At 41.1% G+C, this 17,385-nt stretch overlaps 1 protein-coding gene across 1 annotated transcript in view; it reads left to right on the top strand.

Moving 5' to 3' along the window:
* Positions 1-17,077, top strand: part of NANOGNB (NANOG neighbor homeobox) — a 27,747-nt gene extending 10,670 nt beyond the window's left edge. The window contains 4 exon segments of the mRNA XM_081818927.1: positions 14,269-14,585; positions 14,912-14,991; positions 16,377-16,992; positions 16,994-17,077. Of these exon segments, the coding sequence (XP_081675053.1) occupies positions 14,269-14,585; positions 14,912-14,991; positions 16,377-16,992; positions 16,994-17,077 (1,097 nt within the window).
* The last annotated feature ends 308 nt before the right edge of the window (positions 17,078-17,385 follow it).

Here is a 17,385-nt window from a genome sequence, read left to right as displayed (position 1 = left end):
ACTCCCCCTGCTTGTGTTCCCTCTCTTGCTATCTCTTTCTCTGTCAAATAAATTAAAAAAAAAAAGATTTTATTTATTTGACAGAGAGAGAGAGAGACGGTGAGAGAGGGAACACAAGCAGGGGGAGTGGGAGAGGGAGAAGCAGGCTTCCCAAGGAGCAGGGAGCCTGATGTGGGGCTCGATCCCGGGACCCCAGGACCATGACCTGAGCCGAAGGCAGATGCTTGATGACTGAGTCACCCAGGCACCCCTGAAACTCCTTTTCTTTTTTTTTTGAAACTCCTTTTCTAATAAAAAACTATTTCTTTTTGTTTTTTAAGATTTTATTTATTTATTTGAGAGAGAGAGAGCATGAGCAGGGAGAAGGGGCAGAGGGAGAGGGAGAAAAAGACTCCCTGCTGAGCAGGGAGCCAGATGCAGGGCTCGATCCCAGGACCCTGAGATCAAGACCTGAGCTGAAGGCAGATGCTTAACTGACTGAACCATCCAGGCGCCCCCAAAACAATTTCAAATATATCACTGGAAATTCTTTTTTTTTTTTTTTTTAAAGATTTTATTTATTTATTCATGAGAGACAGAGAGAGAGAGAGAGGCAGAGGGAGAAGCAGGCTCCCAAGGAGCAGGGAGCCTGATGTGGGACTCGATCCCAGGACCCTGGGATCATGACCTGAGCCGAAGGCAGACGCTTAACCATCTGAGCCACCCAGGCGCCCCATCACTGGAAATTCTTAAAAAATTATGAGAGAGCTTGCACCTCCCCAGCCTAACAGGGTCTGACTCAGGTAGATGATAGGCAGATTAAAGTAAAAGGACAAAGTCCTACATTACTGGTGTGATTGTAACTCTGCTAAGTGTGCCCCTCAGGCATGGCTGAGATCATGCTTCTGGACTGTATACTTAAGTCACTTTATGTTGTCTTTTAAGGTATCTCTGCCCTAGGTGTTTTTTCATGAATTTTCTATATGAGGGCTGTACCTCTTACACCTGTCTTGTGGGACTCCCTCCTTAGCATCAGTCTTCTGGTAGTCAGTGTCCCTTTCAAGAGGGACTGCTAGGATAGATGACCTGGGAGCCCTAGAAAGCAACACTGTCATGACAGGCCAAATCCAAACCCTGTCATATGATTATATGTATGGCTTACCTACTCCTGATCAGCTTGTTAGTCAAGCCAGTACCAGCAAGACCTTCTCACCACCATGGACAGCTCCCAACTGTGCCTCTCATACATAGACATTCTCAAGCTTAAGTCAGGTGCCAGTCCCTGTGTATTTCCAAACACAAAAGTCAGCTTTATGAGTGACTATATGAGCTAATCTCTTCACTTGACTGGGACTGACAAAGTGGCAAACCTTTCTTCCAGCAGAGTGTGAGGCTGGTGTGTGGGATGGGGAAGGCTAGCACGGCCCACCACCCACTCTCTTTAGAGAAATTTGATTACCTTTCTTGATCATTCTCTTTGCCTCAGATACACTTCAGTGAGTGATAAGCTACTAATAGCAAAATCTGTTTCATAATCTCTTAGCATGTTTTACACAGAGCATCCTGTTCATAGTTTTGGGGGCCTCTAATAAAACTCCAAAAAAAAAAAGAAAGAAAGAAAAAGAAAAATCAGATTTGCATCTGATTACAATGTATTTAGCAGTATACCTTTAGACTTGCCACCTGAAAATGTTCTCACAAAATCTGTCACACATTCCAGACAAGTTTAGATTCCCTTTGATATCATGTATGCAAATGAGTACATAGAATTAACATTAAACACTAAAAATGCATACATAGTACAATTCTGACACCAGTTCTGATGGGTGGGATTTTTCCCCCACACCAAGCAATTCTCTGAACACCAGATGGTTGTCTATAATTCAACTCAATTCTGACACCATCTACCCAGATGTAGCATCTGATTCCACAAGTTAAGGCCTCAGTCCCATAAGTCTGCCCCTCTTGCTAATGTCAATCACAAATCCAGGTTACTTATGCTTCTGACGAACTGGCTACAAAAAGAGGCTCCCATGACCTCCTTTTTGGGTTCGATTAATTTGCTAGAGTAGCTCATAAAACTCAGAAAACCGGTTTATTTATTAGATTACTGGTTTATTACAAAGGATATTAAAGGATACAAATCAACAGCCAGAAGAGGAAATACAGATGGCAAGTCCCCAGACAAAGGAGCTTCTGTCCAATGGGTTTGGGGGCCAATACAGTGGCATGTGGTATGTGCTGGTTCACCAACCTGGAAGCTCGCCAAACCCTGTCTTTTAGGGTTTTTATGGATGCCTCATCACATAGGCATGATTGATTAAATCATTGACCATTGATGATTGAACCAAATACTTACCATCTAAAATAACAAACTGAAAGTTATTTTTTGAATGTTTTAAGTTGAGGGCACCTGGGTGGCTCAGTTGGTTAAGCGACTGCCTTTGGCTCAGGTCATGATCCTGGAGTCCTGGGATCGAGTCCCACATCGGGCTCCCTGCTTGGCAGGGAGTCTACTTCTCCCTCTAACCCTACCCCCTCTTGTGCTCTCTTTCTCACTCTGTCTCTCAAATAAATAAATTTTTTTAAATGATATTAATTTGAGCATATTTGACTTTTATTTTTTTAAAGATTTATTTATTTATTTTAGAGAGAGAGAGAACACATAGTGGGGAGGGGCAGAGGGAGAGGGAGAGAAATCCTCAAGCAGACTCCCTGCTAAGCATGGAGCCAGTCTCAGGGCTCAATCCCAGGACCTTGAGATCATGATCTGAGTCAAAATCAAGAGTCGATCACTCAACTGTGTCACTCAGGTGCCCCCCCCATTTTTTAAAAAGTGAACTATGCTGGGGTGCCTGGGTGGCTCAGTCATTAAGCATCTACTTTCGGCTCAGGTCATGATCCCAGGGTCCTGGGATGGAGTCCTGCATCGGGCTCCCACCCTCTGCCTCTGCCTGCCGCTCTGTCTACTTGTGCTCTATCTCTCTGTCAAATAAATAAAATCTTTAAAAATAATAATAATAAAATAAAAATAAAGTGACCTATGCTATGGGGCAGACTCTCAACCAATTGAGCCACCCAGGCCCCTTGACATCAATATTTCTTTATTTTGGCGTGCCTGGGTGGCTCAGTCATTAAGCATCTGCCTTCAGCTCAGGTCATGGTCCCAGGGTCCTGGGATCGAGCCCCACGTCGGGTTCCCTGCTCTGCGGGAAGCCTGCTTCTCCCTCTCCCACTCCCCCTGCTTGTGTTCCTTCTCTCACTGTGTCTCTCTCTGTCAAATAAGTAAATAAAATCTTTAATATATATATATTTCTTTATTTTATTTTTTATTTTTTTATCAATATTTCTTTAATGTCTAAATTGTAATCCTGCTCTTCACATTTTTATTCCTCTCAATAAATAAATTCCTTTTACTGGAAATCTCATATGATTATCAAACTTCCCACTTCTGCCCTTTTCCGAAGCTGGAAATAACTGTTGCCTTTAGTGAGAGAAAATACAGTGTAATCTTAAAAGCATAGGCACTGAAATTAGACAGCTTGTCCTGAGCCCAACTCCATCACTTGCTATCTATGTGACTTTGAGCAAGTTACTCAATTTTTCTTTTTTTTAAATTTAAATTCAATTAATTAACATATAATGTATTATTTGTTTCAGGGGTACAGGTCTGTGATAAGTTACTCAATTTTTCTAAGCCCTAGTTTACTCATGTGTAAAATGGGTATAATATCAGCCCACTGGGGATAATGTCAGCACAATGGGGATAATGTCACCGAGGGGTATATTAAATCCAAACTCTATTAACTATGATGCTGGTGCCTACTAATGACTAAATGTGATAATATTATTAATATGATTATTTCAAACTTACCTTTGAATCATTTCCCAGAGATCAGAAAGTTTAGAGTTTCCAAATTTGTCTGAGAGAATTCAGAAACAGTAAAAGTCATTTAATTCCTACAGTCTTTACAGTGTGAGATTGGGTGAACTTCTGGAGGATTGTTTCTTCAAGCCAATGACCTGTGTGAACTCAATTCTATCACTATAACCAGTTCCTTCTGGTTAGTTCCAATTCTCGATACCTATTCTTCATAGAATAAACTTCCTCTTTTTCTTTTACTGTGTCTTGAGTTTCAAATTTTCTCAGAAATATAGACCTAAGAAAATCTTAATTATTTAAACACAGCATCTGTGTCAGATACTTCCTCTTGATGTTTTAGGATTTGCTCTGTTGTAGGAAGGTTTAAAAATACAGAATTCCAATTCTTACCCCGGATTTACTGAATAAGAATCTCTAAATTTAGGCACTCAACACCAGTATCTTCTTCTTTTGACAATAATTCATGTTGTGGGGAAGTCTGGAATTATCATGAATTTAGCGCCTTTTAAAAATTAATTTAAATTTAATTTATATCTTTTTTCCCATCAAAGATGTATTACTAATTCTGCCCATTTTCTTGAATTTTAAGAATTCACCAGAATAGGGGTGCCTGGCTGACTCAGTAGAGCATGCGACTCTTGCTCTCAGGATCATGAGTTCGAGCCCCAGGTTGAGTGTAGAGATTACTTAAAAATAAATTAATTAATTGATCAATTAATTTTAAAAAAAGAATTCACCAGAATATATATCAGTATAGATTATGTACCATTTTTTTTTAAATGCACTGTAGCGGCAAATAACATAAACACGAGCAAAAAATGTCTCATGATTTCACATGAGCCTTATCATCCCATTGTCCAAAGTGTAAAACTTTCAACTGTCTTTCCACTGTCAAATAATCTATACATCAGACACTCACTCTCCTTCCTTGTCTGAAACTTCTTCCATAAGTACTATAGTCCCAACACTATTTTTTTCTTTTCATTTGCTCAAGAAAAGAGAGGATGACATTAATTTCCAATGTTTACTTAACCTGGGCAGAGCATACCAAACAGTTCACACTTCCTATTTTTTAAATATATCAAACAGGCATAGATCCTTTATGAGAACCAGATTTATACCTACCAAGAATTGTGTGCTGATATAATCATCATTCTCAACACCTGTCTGTGATTTAATCAAAAGATAGATGAGTGGAAGGCTGTGGTCATTCTTGATTGCATATTGGGATCACCTGAAGTACTTTATAAACTAATGCCTGAGCCCTGCTCTGACTAGATTGCTCTAAGGTGCAGCCCAGGCTCTCCCAGGTGATTCTAATGTGCATCAGGGGTTGAGAACCACTGGCGTAAAAATGGTTTGTTGCTATAGGTGGGCGTCTAGGGTGGATATGAGGGATTGTCTGTTGCTTGCATTATGTAGAAAGTCACTAGATAATCTGCACTAATGTTCACTGGATAATTTGTACAATGGCTGCATCTCCAATCAATACACTTTAATAAGCTTCTGAGATTTCCATACCACACAAAACAACTTAATTATATCCTTTGTTTGCTGGGAATCTAACTTAGCTAAAGAAAAATCTAGGGGTGCCTGAGTGACACAGTCATTAGGCATCTGCCTTCGGCTCAGGTCATGGTCCCAGGGTCCTGGGATCAAGCCCCACATCGGGCTCCCTGCTCCGCAGGAAGCCTGCTTCTCTCTCTCTCACTCCCCCCTGCTTGTGTTCCCTCTCTCGCTCTCTCTGTCAAATGACCAAATAAAATCTTAAAAAAAAAAAAAATCTAATCCTAGATACTATTTTCATTCCTTCCCTTAAAATTCTCCAAGAATTGGATAAGTGTGTATGCTGGGTGGCCTAAATGTGCAGTATATTCTATTTATTTTTATTATACCAGTGGTCCTGCACATTACAGAAATTTTAATAACTAGAAACAAGCAAAACAAAAAAAAATTAAAAGAATCACTTCCAGGGGCACCTAGGTGGCTCAGTCTGTTAAGCATCTGACTCTTGGTTTTGGCTCAGGTCGTGATCTCATGGGTCCTGGGATCAAGCCCTGCGTCGGGCTCTCTGCTCAGTGGGGAGCCTGCTTCTCCCTCTGCCTCTGCTGCTCCCCCTGCTTGTACTCACTCTCTCTCTCTCTCTGTATAATAAATAAATAAAATCTTTAAAAAAAAGGCTAGATATATTTCATAACTCTCTCCTTTTGTCTTTGCCCTTCCCACCCCATAGTCTGCTTCCAACATAGCAGAGTAGCCCTTTGAAATATAAATTAGATAATAACATTCCATTACTCAAAAGTTGACAATATCTATTCTTTTCAGAGTAAAAGCCAAAGACTTTACAATGGCTTACAAAATCCTGTCGGATTTGATCTCTTGCTACCTTTTGGATTTCTGCTAACACTTCCCTTCACTCTCTTTGCTCCATTGCCTCTGGTTGCCAGGCTTTTTAGTAAACAAGCCAAGCACCGTCACAGTTTAGGGACTTTGCCTGTGCTATTTCCTCTGTCTAGAAAGTTATTTCTCCAGATAAAAGCACGACTTGTTCTCTTACCTTCAGTTTACTCTCCAAGTCTCCAAGTACGTTTATTGGTGAGGCAGTGACCAGCACCGAGATTTGAGTCAGTATTTGATGAGATTAAGGGTTTTTGGATTAGGGTCCAAGGGTAAATGGAAACTACAGGGAGTTTTAATCTGGGTTGTGATCAGGTAAAATTTAAATTGGAAAATTAATTAGAGGTGTTCTAATCTGGATGTCAGTCAGGAGGCTGAAGGTTTTTCCAACTCAGGCTAAGGATTTTGTGCTAAATATTTAAAACTACTGAACACCATTGAAGCATTGTTAAGGGATGAGAGATAAACTACGGAGTAAAGAATAGATTGGATTAAGGACAATTAGAGACTATTCCCTGGCAGTAGAGATTACACTGATAATGGTGACCAGAATTAAGGTAGGTGTCATCTGTATCTTGGATGTCAATGGGTCACAAAAATGAACAGCTAGTGATAGAGTGGGTAAAGTACATATACAAGTTAAAAAATGAATGCATTTCCAGGAGGTATATGAAAAATGTTCAATTTAATCAAGATGCAAAGAAACTAAATCTTAAATAATGGGATGTATGTATATAGATATGAAAAATATTATTTGCAGCTTGATGCAATTTTTATAAAAAATTTATATTAAAATAAATGTTTATTGACCACCAACCATGTATATGGCAAATACGTGTATGGACAATCTAAAATATGTGCCAAAATGTTAAAATAGGTTTTTTTCTGGCAGATGTGAATGGAAGTCATTGTTTTAAAAGACTTATTTATTTTTTTTAAGATTTTATTTATTTATTTGACACAGAGAGAGACAGTGAGAGAGGGAACACAAGCAGGGGGAGTGGGAGAGGGAGAAGCAGGCTTCCCGCGGAGCAGGGAGCACGATGTGGGTGGGGCTCGATTCCAGGACCCCGGGATCATGACCTGAGCCGAAGGCAGACGCTTAATGACTGAGCCATCCAGGTGCCCTGAGAATCTACCACTTCTTAACTGACTGAGCCACCGAGGTGCCCCATGAAATATATCTAGTTTAGAGATAATGGTGGTTAAGAAGTGGTGGTATTCTGGGCGCCTGGGTGGCTCAGTCGTTAGGCGTCTGCCTTCGGCTCAGGTCATGATCCCAGGGTCCTGGGATGGAGCCCCACATCAGGCTCCCTGCTCCTTGGGGAGCCTGCTTCTCCCGCTCCCCCTGCTTGTGTTCCCTCTCTTGCTGTGTCTCTCTCTGTCAAATAAATAAATTCTTAAAAAAAAAAAAAAGTGGTAGTATTCTGAGAATTTTGAAGGAAGAAAAGCAAGATTATCTGACAGATTGAGTTTGAACCATGAGAAAAAGAGAAGAGTCAAAGATGCTACCAAGGTTTTTAACTCAATCAGTTGGATGAACGGAGTTGGCATTGCTCAGGTGGGGTCACTGAGAGTGGATCAGGGTTCAGTGAAAGGGATCGTGACTGAGTCTGGGAATTTTTTTTTTTTTTTAGATTTAATTATTTGAGAGAGAGAGAAAGAGAACCCGCAGGGGGGAGGGGCAGAACAAGCGAGAGACCCAAGCAGACTCCATGCTCAGCACAGAGCCCGAGCAGGGCTTGATCTCATGACTGAGATCACAACCTGAGCCGAAACCAAGAGTCAGATGCTTAACTGACTGCACCACCCAGGTACCCCTGAGTCTGGGAGTTCTAAGCTTGACTTAAGTTACCTAGAGGATGTCCAGGCATAGATACTGAATTAGGAGTTGGATATATGAGCCTAGAGATAAAAATCTGCAAGTAGTCACCATTTGGGTGGTATTAAATCCTTCAGATTGGATTACCAAGGCTAGGACCATGTATATATAGGAGAGAAGAGATGTAGGGATTTCGCCTTGAGAAACTGGGCAGGACCAAGGCTGGGGAAAGGTGGGAGGAAAGAGAAGGAACAAAGAAAACCTTGTTCCTTTTATTTTAAAGTTTGTTTATTTATAATCTCTAAAGCCAATGCCGAGCTCAAACTCACCATCCTGAGACCAAGAGTCGCTTGTTCTACCGACTGAGCCAGCCAGGTGCTCCAAAGAAAACTTTGAAGGAGCAGCCATTGATATAGAAGGAAACTCAGGAAAGGATGGTATCCTGGAAGCCATGAGAAGAAAGCTTTTCAAGGTGGAGAGGACTCCTGACTCTTCAAAAGCTCCTGATAATTCAAGTTAAGATGGGGATTGGGGAGGGGGCGGGGGCACCAGGGTGACACAGTCGGTTGGGCGTCTGACTCTTGGTTTAGGCTCAGGTCCTGGTCTCAGGGTTGTGAGATGGAACCTTGCTTCCAGCTCTGAGCTCAGTAGGGAGTCCGCTTGGCATTCTCTCCCTCTCCCTCTGCCCCTCCCGCTCGTGCACACGCACTCCCTCTCTCTCAAATAAATAATCTTTAAAAAAAAAAAAGAAAAAGACAGGGATAGGGAATTGATCATTATATTTTTGCAATATTAGTATCATTAACTTGTGACCTTGACAAGAGGAGTATCTGTGGAGGTTGGATGTGAAAGTCTGATTGGAGTATTCAAGAGAGAAAGAGAAGGGAAAAATCACCAGTGTGCAAACAGCAAATACAGAGATATCTTTTTTTTTTTTTAAGATTTTATTTATTTATTTGACAGAGAGAGAGAGAGAGGCAGCTAGAGAGGGAACACAAGCAGGGGAGTGGGAGAGGGAGAAGCAGGCTCCTGGCCAAGCCGGGAGCCCGACGTGAGGCTTGATCCCAGGACCCCGGACTCACGACCCAAGCCGAAGGCAGACACCCAATGACTGAGCCACCCAGGCGCCCCCAGAGATATCTTTCAAAGAGTTTTGCTATGAAAAAAAATACAGACGTGGGGTGGAAGCAGTAGAGGGATGTGTGATTCAAGAGAGATGTGTTTTTGTTTTTCTAACCTGATAATAATTACAGTATGTTTATATCATGTGCAGAAATGATAGAGAGGGGAAAATGATGTAACTAATGATTTGAATTCCACAAATTTGAAATTGCAAATTTTAAAATAGAGTTAACAACTTGAACTTAAATTTCAATTATTTTTTAATACATCTATGCAATTTCACCGTAGTGGGGTGTGAAATCCTAGGTCATGTAGTGCTTTAAAAAATTGAGATATAAATTATAAACCATAGAATTCACTTTTTTAAAATGTAAAATTTAAAAAAATGTAAAATCCAATTTTTTAAAATACATTCACAATGTTGTACAACCATCACCACTATTTCATTCCAGAACATTTTCGTCACCTTTAAAAAGAAGCCTATTAGGGGGCAGCTGGGTGGCTCAGTCGGTTGAGCCTCTCCTCCTCAGTCTCTCTCTCTCAAATAAGTAAATAAATCTTAAAAAAAAAAAAATAGTTTTCTTTTCTTGAACTATCTGTCTGGTTTTGGCATCAGGGTGTGATGGTCAGTCTTATGTGCAGCTTGCCTAGGCTAGAGACTCAGTTACTCAACCACTAATAGAGGTATTGCTGATATTTTTAAGGTATCTTTTAGATGCAAGTAAAATCCTTATCAGTTGACTTGAAGTAGGGGAGATTATCCTAGATAGCCTCAGTAAGCCTAATTCAATCAATTAAGGCTTGAAGAGTAGAGCTGAGACTTCTCTGAAGAGAACAAATTCTGCCTGTGGAGAGCAGCTTCACCGGTTGCCCAAGAACACCAGCCTTCCTCTTCTCACGGCTGCCCTACGATTCGGACTTGCCTGGACAGTTCCCACAATCGCATGTGCCAATTGCAATAAATCTCTTAGTATCTATCTCCTCCTGGTTCTGTTTCTCTAATTGAACCCTGACTGATAACACAGGATAATTAATACTGGCCTCAGAGAATGAGTTGGGAAGTGTTCCTTTCTCTTCCATTTTTTGGGAAGAGTTTGTGAAGTGTTTAATTATTATTTAAATGTTGGTAGATTTCCCCCGGTGAAGCCATCTGACTATGTGAACATTTATAAGATTTGTTTTTCTGTCCAAGAAATTTGTTCTACTGTATGTGCTAATTTGAAGTGGTTCTTTTATTTCAAAAAAATCTGGGACATTCATCTTTCCATGTTAGTATTCATTGATGTACTTACTATTTTTTTATTGCTGTATTATATTCCATAGTATAATACATGAAGTGTTGTTTTTTTGGTTTTTGGTTTTTGGTTTTTTTAGCTAGGCAGATCGGAGTTTATTTTTTTTAAGGATGTTATTTATTTATTTGAGAGGGAGAGAGCAAGCATGAGCAGAGGGGAGGGGCAGAGGGAGAGGGAGAAGCAGACTCCCCGCTGAGCAGGGAGCCCAACTTGGGGCTCAATCTCAGGACCCCAGGGATCAGGACCTGAGCCAAAGGCAGATGCTTAATTGGCTGAGCCACCCAAGCGCCTCTGAGTTTAAATCCTAACTACAAATCTTACTAGCAGTGCAAGTTCGGGCTGCTCCTATCTATCTATCTATCTATCTATCTATCTATCTATCTATCTATCTATCTATCTATCCATCTATCTACCTATCTGAGGGACTAGGATAGAACTGTGGAAAAAAGCTGGGATTTATGTGCTTGTGTTCTTTCAGTGATGCTCCCTATTCTCTGACATCTATCTGATCCACATCCCCCTGCTCTCAAGTCTTCTGTTTTGTTTTGTTTTCTCTGTTCTGTCTCCCCAAAGATAAACCTTGATTTTAGAATTTTATTGAGGAAAAGTAAGTGAAAACAAAACACAAATCTCCATGATTTTATTCGCCTGAACATAGTATTCCCTATTGCAGTCATTTGTAGTCAGGGATCCTCAGTGAAAAGTAAGTTTTGTCTAATAGTTATGGATTTTGTTTTATTTTTGTTGAAAGACACAGAGAAAGAGAGCACAAGCAGAGGGAGCAGCAAGCAGAGGGAGAGGGAGAAGCAGGCTCCCCGCTGAGCAGGGAGCCCCATGTGGGGCTCGATCCCAGAACCCTGGGATCATGACCCGAGCCAAAGGCAGACGCTTAACCGACTGAGCCACCCAAGTGCCCTTCTAATAGTTATGGATTTTAGTAATAACAGAGTATAAGTCTGACCACAGCAGAGCTGAACAGTTAAATGGGAATTGAGGTTTTATTATATAAAGAATATAAAGGATATATAATCTTCTGAGTCAGAAATGGAGAATGAGGGTGTATGCGTGTTATTTTTTTCTGCCTGCCAGTGGTTGGCAGGTGAAATTAAGCTGGCTGTGTGGACTCTAGCTAGTTAGAGAAAGCAGATTCCATCTAAAGAGGACAAGATCCGGCCGATTTTTGATTACATGAGAATTTAGTACCACCAATTTCAGATTTTTTTTTAATCTGGAAATTGAATTTTGATGTTAAACCTCTTGATTTTTTTTAAAGATTTTATTTATTTATTTATTTGACAGAGAGAGAGCACAAGCAGGGGGGAGCAAGGGAGAGAGATTAGCAGGCTCTTTGCTGAGCAAGGACCCTGACGCTGGGCTCGATTCCAGGACCCCAGGATCATGACCTGAGCTGAAGGCAGCCGCTTAACTGACTGAACCACCCAGGTAATCTCTACCCCTGACATGAGGCTCGAATTCACAACCCTGAGATCAAGAGCTGCATGCTCTATCAAGTGAGCCAGCCAAGTGCCCCAACTCTTTCAGTTTTTTAAAATATTGGCCATGCAATCAAAATTTTGTTTAAAAAAAGAACACTTCTCAGCTTGCCTGGCTGGCTCAGTCAGTAAAGCATGTGACTCTTTTTTTTTTTAGAATTTATTTATTTATTTGACACAGAGAGAGAGACAGCGAGGGAGGGAACACAAACCGGGGGAGTGGGAGAGGGAGAAGCAGGCTTCCCACCGAGCAGGGAGCCCAATGTGGGGCTCAATCCCAGGCCCCTGGGATCATGACCCGAGCCAAAGGCAGACGCTTAACGACTGAGCCACCCAGGCACCCCTAAAGCATGTGACTCTTGATCTTGGGGTTATAAGTTCGAGCCCCATGTTGGATATAGAGATTACTTTTTTAAAAAATTATATGTAATATTTGAGATATACAAAAACATATTTGATATATATTTAATTTATAAGCAAATCAATCACATGAACATGCAAGGACCAACCAACCAACTCAAAAAACAATGTATTTCTTTTAAAAAATATAAAACTACATTAATATATACTATATATTAAATAACATAGTAACATAACATTACCAATATAAGTATAGCATTACATACATTTCATCTACTTATCTGTATGCTTCCTCTATCCTATCCTGTTTTTCCAACCATCTTCCTGAATTTTATTATTGCCTTAGTTTTATAGTTTTTATCACATATTTATGCACCCTTCAATAATATTATTTGGTCTTTGAGCTTCTAAAGATTTTATTTATTTAGAGAGAGAGTGCACGGGGGGAGGGGCAGAGGGGGAGGAAGAGGGAGAGAGAATCTTGAGCAGACTTCCGTGCTGAGCATGGAGCCTCACAAAGGCCTGGATCTCACAACCCTGAGATCATGACCTAAGCTGAAACCAAGAGTCAGATGCCTAACCGACTGAGCCACCCAAGTGCCTGTCTTGGTTATTTTAAATTACTGATTTGATCTCTTTAGTAGTATAAGTAGAGGGATCATATGTAGTTTAAGCCAGAGTACTTTAGAGTAAAAAGTAGTTTATTAATATTAATAATTATGGGGGTGCCTGGCTGGCTCAGTCAGTAGAACATGCAACTCTTGATCTTGGGGTCATGAGTTCAAGCCCCACATTGAATGTAAAGCTTGCTTAAAATAATAATAATAATAATAATAATAATGTCAGTTTATGGGCATATGCCAGAACAATCCTGGGAAAAGTGAAACATATGAACAAATTTCTAAAAAGTGTATATCTTGGGCGCCTGGGTGGCTCAGTCGGTTAAGCGACTGCCTTCGGCTCAGGTCATGATCCTGGAGTCCCAGGATCGAGTCCCGCATCGGGCTCCCTGCTCTGCGGGGAGCCTGCTTCTCCCTCTCCCCCTCCCCCTGCTGGTGTTCCCTCTCTCGCTGTGTCTCTCTGTCAAATAAATAAATAAAATCTTAAAAAAAAAAAAAAAAGTGTGTATCTTACCAAAACTCTCTCGAGAGGAAATAAAAAGCCTGAATAGTCCTTTAAGTAAGGTCACTCATAACTTAATTTTTTCAAGGTAACTTATTTTTTTTAAGATTTTATTTATTTATTTATTTAATTTATAGAGTACAAGAGGGGGGAGGGGCAGAGAGAGAGGGAGAGAGAGAACCTCAAGCAGACTCTGTGCTGAGCATGGAGCCCGATGTGGTCTCAACATGGGCTTGATCTCACAACCCTGTGGTCATGACCTGAGCCAAAATCAAGAGGCGGACGCTTAACTGACTGAGCTACCCAGGCACCGCAAGGTAACTTATTTTTGAATAACATCACAAGGAGACATATTAATTTCAATACACAGCCGCTTTCCTTACTCAGTCTATATTTAAATCCAGAAGTAAATTATTTTTAAACTGATCTTTTGGGGTGCCTGGGTGGCTCAGTGGGTTGGGAGTCTGCCTTCAGCTCGGGTCATGATCTTGGGGTCCTGAGATCGAGCCCTATGTTGGGCTCCCTGCTCCACAAGGAGTCTGCCTCTACCTCTCCCTCTTGTTCTTTCTTTCTCTCTCACTCACTCTCTCAAATAAATACAATCTTTAAAAATAAATAAACTGATCTTTTTATGAAAATCTTCACTGATTTTGATAACCTTACTTTTTCTTTCCTCTCTTTTTCCAACAATGTACAACACTACTACTTTATGAAAATCAAATATATTCTCACACTGAAGAATGTTGACTATGATCTAAAAGTCAAATTTAGCTGCAGTTTGATTTTATCCCACAGATTTTGCTATACAGAAAGAACCAGCTATGCTTTGTGATCAAAATCCAGAGCAATCAAAGAGGAATCATAATGAAGATGAAAGAAGGGGAAAGAAAAAATGGAAAGAAAGAGAAGGAGAAGAAAAAGAAGTGGAAGTAGAAGAGAGACTGGAAGAGGAACAGGAAAAGGAAGAGAAAAATGAAGAACAATATCCCCAGAAAAGATTAGTCAGCAAACCCCTCATGGACACTCTCTGGGCAACCTTTAAGTTAAACAAATGCCCCACAAAAGGAGATAGTCAATCACTTGCATTTGAATTTAACATGACAGCAAAACAGGTATGAAACATATTTCTTTACCAACAGAGTCACCTGCGTAGTACTATTACCCATATAAACCAATATCCTTATTCCTTTTTTTTTTTTTTAAGATTTTATTTATTTGACAGAGAGAAACACAGCAAGAGAGGGAACACAAGCAGGGGGCATGGGAGAGGGAGAAGCAGGCTCCCAGCCAAGCAGGGAGCCCGATGCGGGGCTTGATCCCAGAACCCTGGGATCATTACCTGAGCCAAAGGCAGACGCTTAATGACTGAGACACCTAGGCGCCCCCAATATCCTTATTCCTTGATTCATCATCTCCCCCACCTCGTTTTTTTTTACAGATAAAGCAATGGTTTCGTAAAAGGAGGAAGAAATACAATAAAGCTATGTACAAGCAGAAACCTAAGAAAAGACCCAAGAGGTAAGAATGTTTTATATGTAGAACACTAAGTTGTAAGGAAGTAAAAAAGGAACATATTGAGGGCGCCTGGGTGGCTCAGTTGGTTAAGCGACTGCCTTCGGCTCAGGTCATGATCCTGGAGTCCCGGGATCGAGTCCCGCATCGGGCTCCCTGCTCAGCAGGAAGTCTGCTTCTCCCTCTCCCACTCCCCCCTCTTGTGCTCTTTCTCTCTCTCACTCTCTCTCTCAAATAAATAAAATCTTTAAAAAAAAAAATAAAAAAAAAAAGGAACATATTGACTGTAAGAGACAGATTGTGTCCCATAGTTCTTGGATATCCCATAAACTTTTCACATTCCACCATTTCCATTTGGCTCTGGCTGGAGGGTTGAATACTGAGCATCTTGAGAGGTCAGATTGCTATTAGACATGGCCCATGGACATGGATGTGAACATGGTTATATTAAACCTGAACTTCCAGATTATAAACAGTGGAAGATAAAAGGAAAACCATTAGAAATCTGTCCAGGAGAAGTTGGCTGCCCGAGGCCTAAGGGATCCATGGGGCTGCCATGAAGCTTGGAGATGCATCGGTGGTTTTGCGAACAGTGTTTCCTTTGGTGCATGATTAAAACAATTCAAATATGGATTTGCTGCCTTTGTGGTAGCTATAGGGGCTGATAGTAAGATTTAATAAAGTGAGAATACATGTTAAAAAAACAAAAAAACCACACAACTTTTCATGTTCCAGCCAGTGATACAAAGAACCGCTGACTGCCCTATTTGTTATTCTGCTCAACATACAAAAATGCATGTGCATACACATATATGACACCATTCACCATGTAGTCATATTACCAAATATACTACTACAGCCCTTAGATGTTTATTGATTGCAGTATGGAATTAATAATTTTGGGTTTTTCTGTTCCTTAGATGCTGAATATTTGTGAGGCTTGTCTTTTCTGTGTTACCTATTGGCAGAACCTCATGTTGATGGAAAGAATGAAGAACATCAACATTTTGAGAAGTACTAGACTGTATATAGAATTTTTATATATTATTTATGTATATTTATATACAATTTTTTGTGTGTTACCTCACCCGATCATCACTCTAACCATAAGTGAGGAAACTGAACTGCTGGGAAATAATGTGATTTTGAGGGTGCCTGGGTGGCTCAGTCATTTAAGTGTCTGCCTTCAGCTCAGGTCATGACTCCAGGGTCCTGGGATCAAGCCCCAAGTCTGGATCCCTGCTCAGCGGGGAGTCTGCTTCTCCCTCTTCCCCTCACCCTGCTCTCTTGTGCTCTCTTGCTCTCTCTCAAATAAATAAATAAAATATTTAGAAATAATGTGATTTTATCAAATGGTACCAGTTCTTCTCTTTTCCTTCCTGCCACTGAAGATCCTGGTGTCTCCATGGGCCACGTCCCCACCAGGTGTTACCAGTATGTAAGAACAAGTTGTATCCAAAGTCTCCCTTCTGCAGAGGTGCCCCTGATGCCAAGATCCACATCTTTGACCTGGGGCGGAAGAAGGCAAAAGTGGATGAGTTCCCACCATGTGGCCACATGGTGTCAGATGAATATGAGCAGCCTTCCTCTGAAGCCACGGAAACTGCCCGAGTTTGTGCCAACAAGTACATGGTGAAAAACTGTGGCAAAGATATTTTTCACATCCAAGTGTGGCTCTACCCCTTCCACGGCATCCATATCAACAAGATGTTGTCCTGTGTTGGGGCTGACTGGCTCCAGACAGGTATGCAGGGTGCCTTTGGAAAGCCCCAGGGCACAGTGGCCACAGTCCACATTGGCCAAGTCATCATCTCCATCTGTAGGAAGCTGCAGAACAAGGAGTATGTGATTGAGGCCCTACACAGGGCCAAGGTCAAATTCCCTGGCCGCCAGAAGATCCACATTTCTAAGAAGTGGGGCTTTACTAAGTTTAATGCGGACGAATTTGAAGACATAGTGGCTGAAAAGCAGCTGATCCCAGATGGCTGTGGGTCAAAAACGTCCCTAATCGTTGCCCCCACTGGACAGATGGTGGGCTCTGCGCTCATGCGAACCTCGGCACTGCCTCCTCCTTATTCACGCCAGCCAATAAATCCTACTTCTTGCAAATAATAATAATAATAATAATAATAATAATAAAAACAATAAGTACCAGTTCCTAAATGTCTAAGCCTTAATTTTTTTTAAGATTTTATTTACTGGGGAGCCTGGGTGGCTCCATCGTTAAGCATCTGCCTTCAACTCAGGTCGTGATTCCAGGGTCCTGGGATCGAGCCCCGCATCGGGCTCCCCGCTCCGCGGTAAGCCTGCTTCTCCCTCTCCTGCTCCCCTTGCTTGTGTTCCCTCTCTCGCTGTGTCTCTGTCAAATAAATAAATAATATTTAAAAAAAATTTTTTAAG

This window comes from Leptonychotes weddellii, chromosome 5 (genome assembly GCF_054177405.1).
Source record: "Leptonychotes weddellii isolate Sample4059 chromosome 5, ASM5417740v2, whole genome shotgun sequence".
In the NCBI taxonomy this organism is placed as follows: domain Eukaryota; kingdom Metazoa; phylum Chordata; class Mammalia; order Carnivora; family Phocidae; genus Leptonychotes; species Leptonychotes weddellii.
This window is presented reverse-complemented; position numbering and strand designations above follow the sequence as displayed.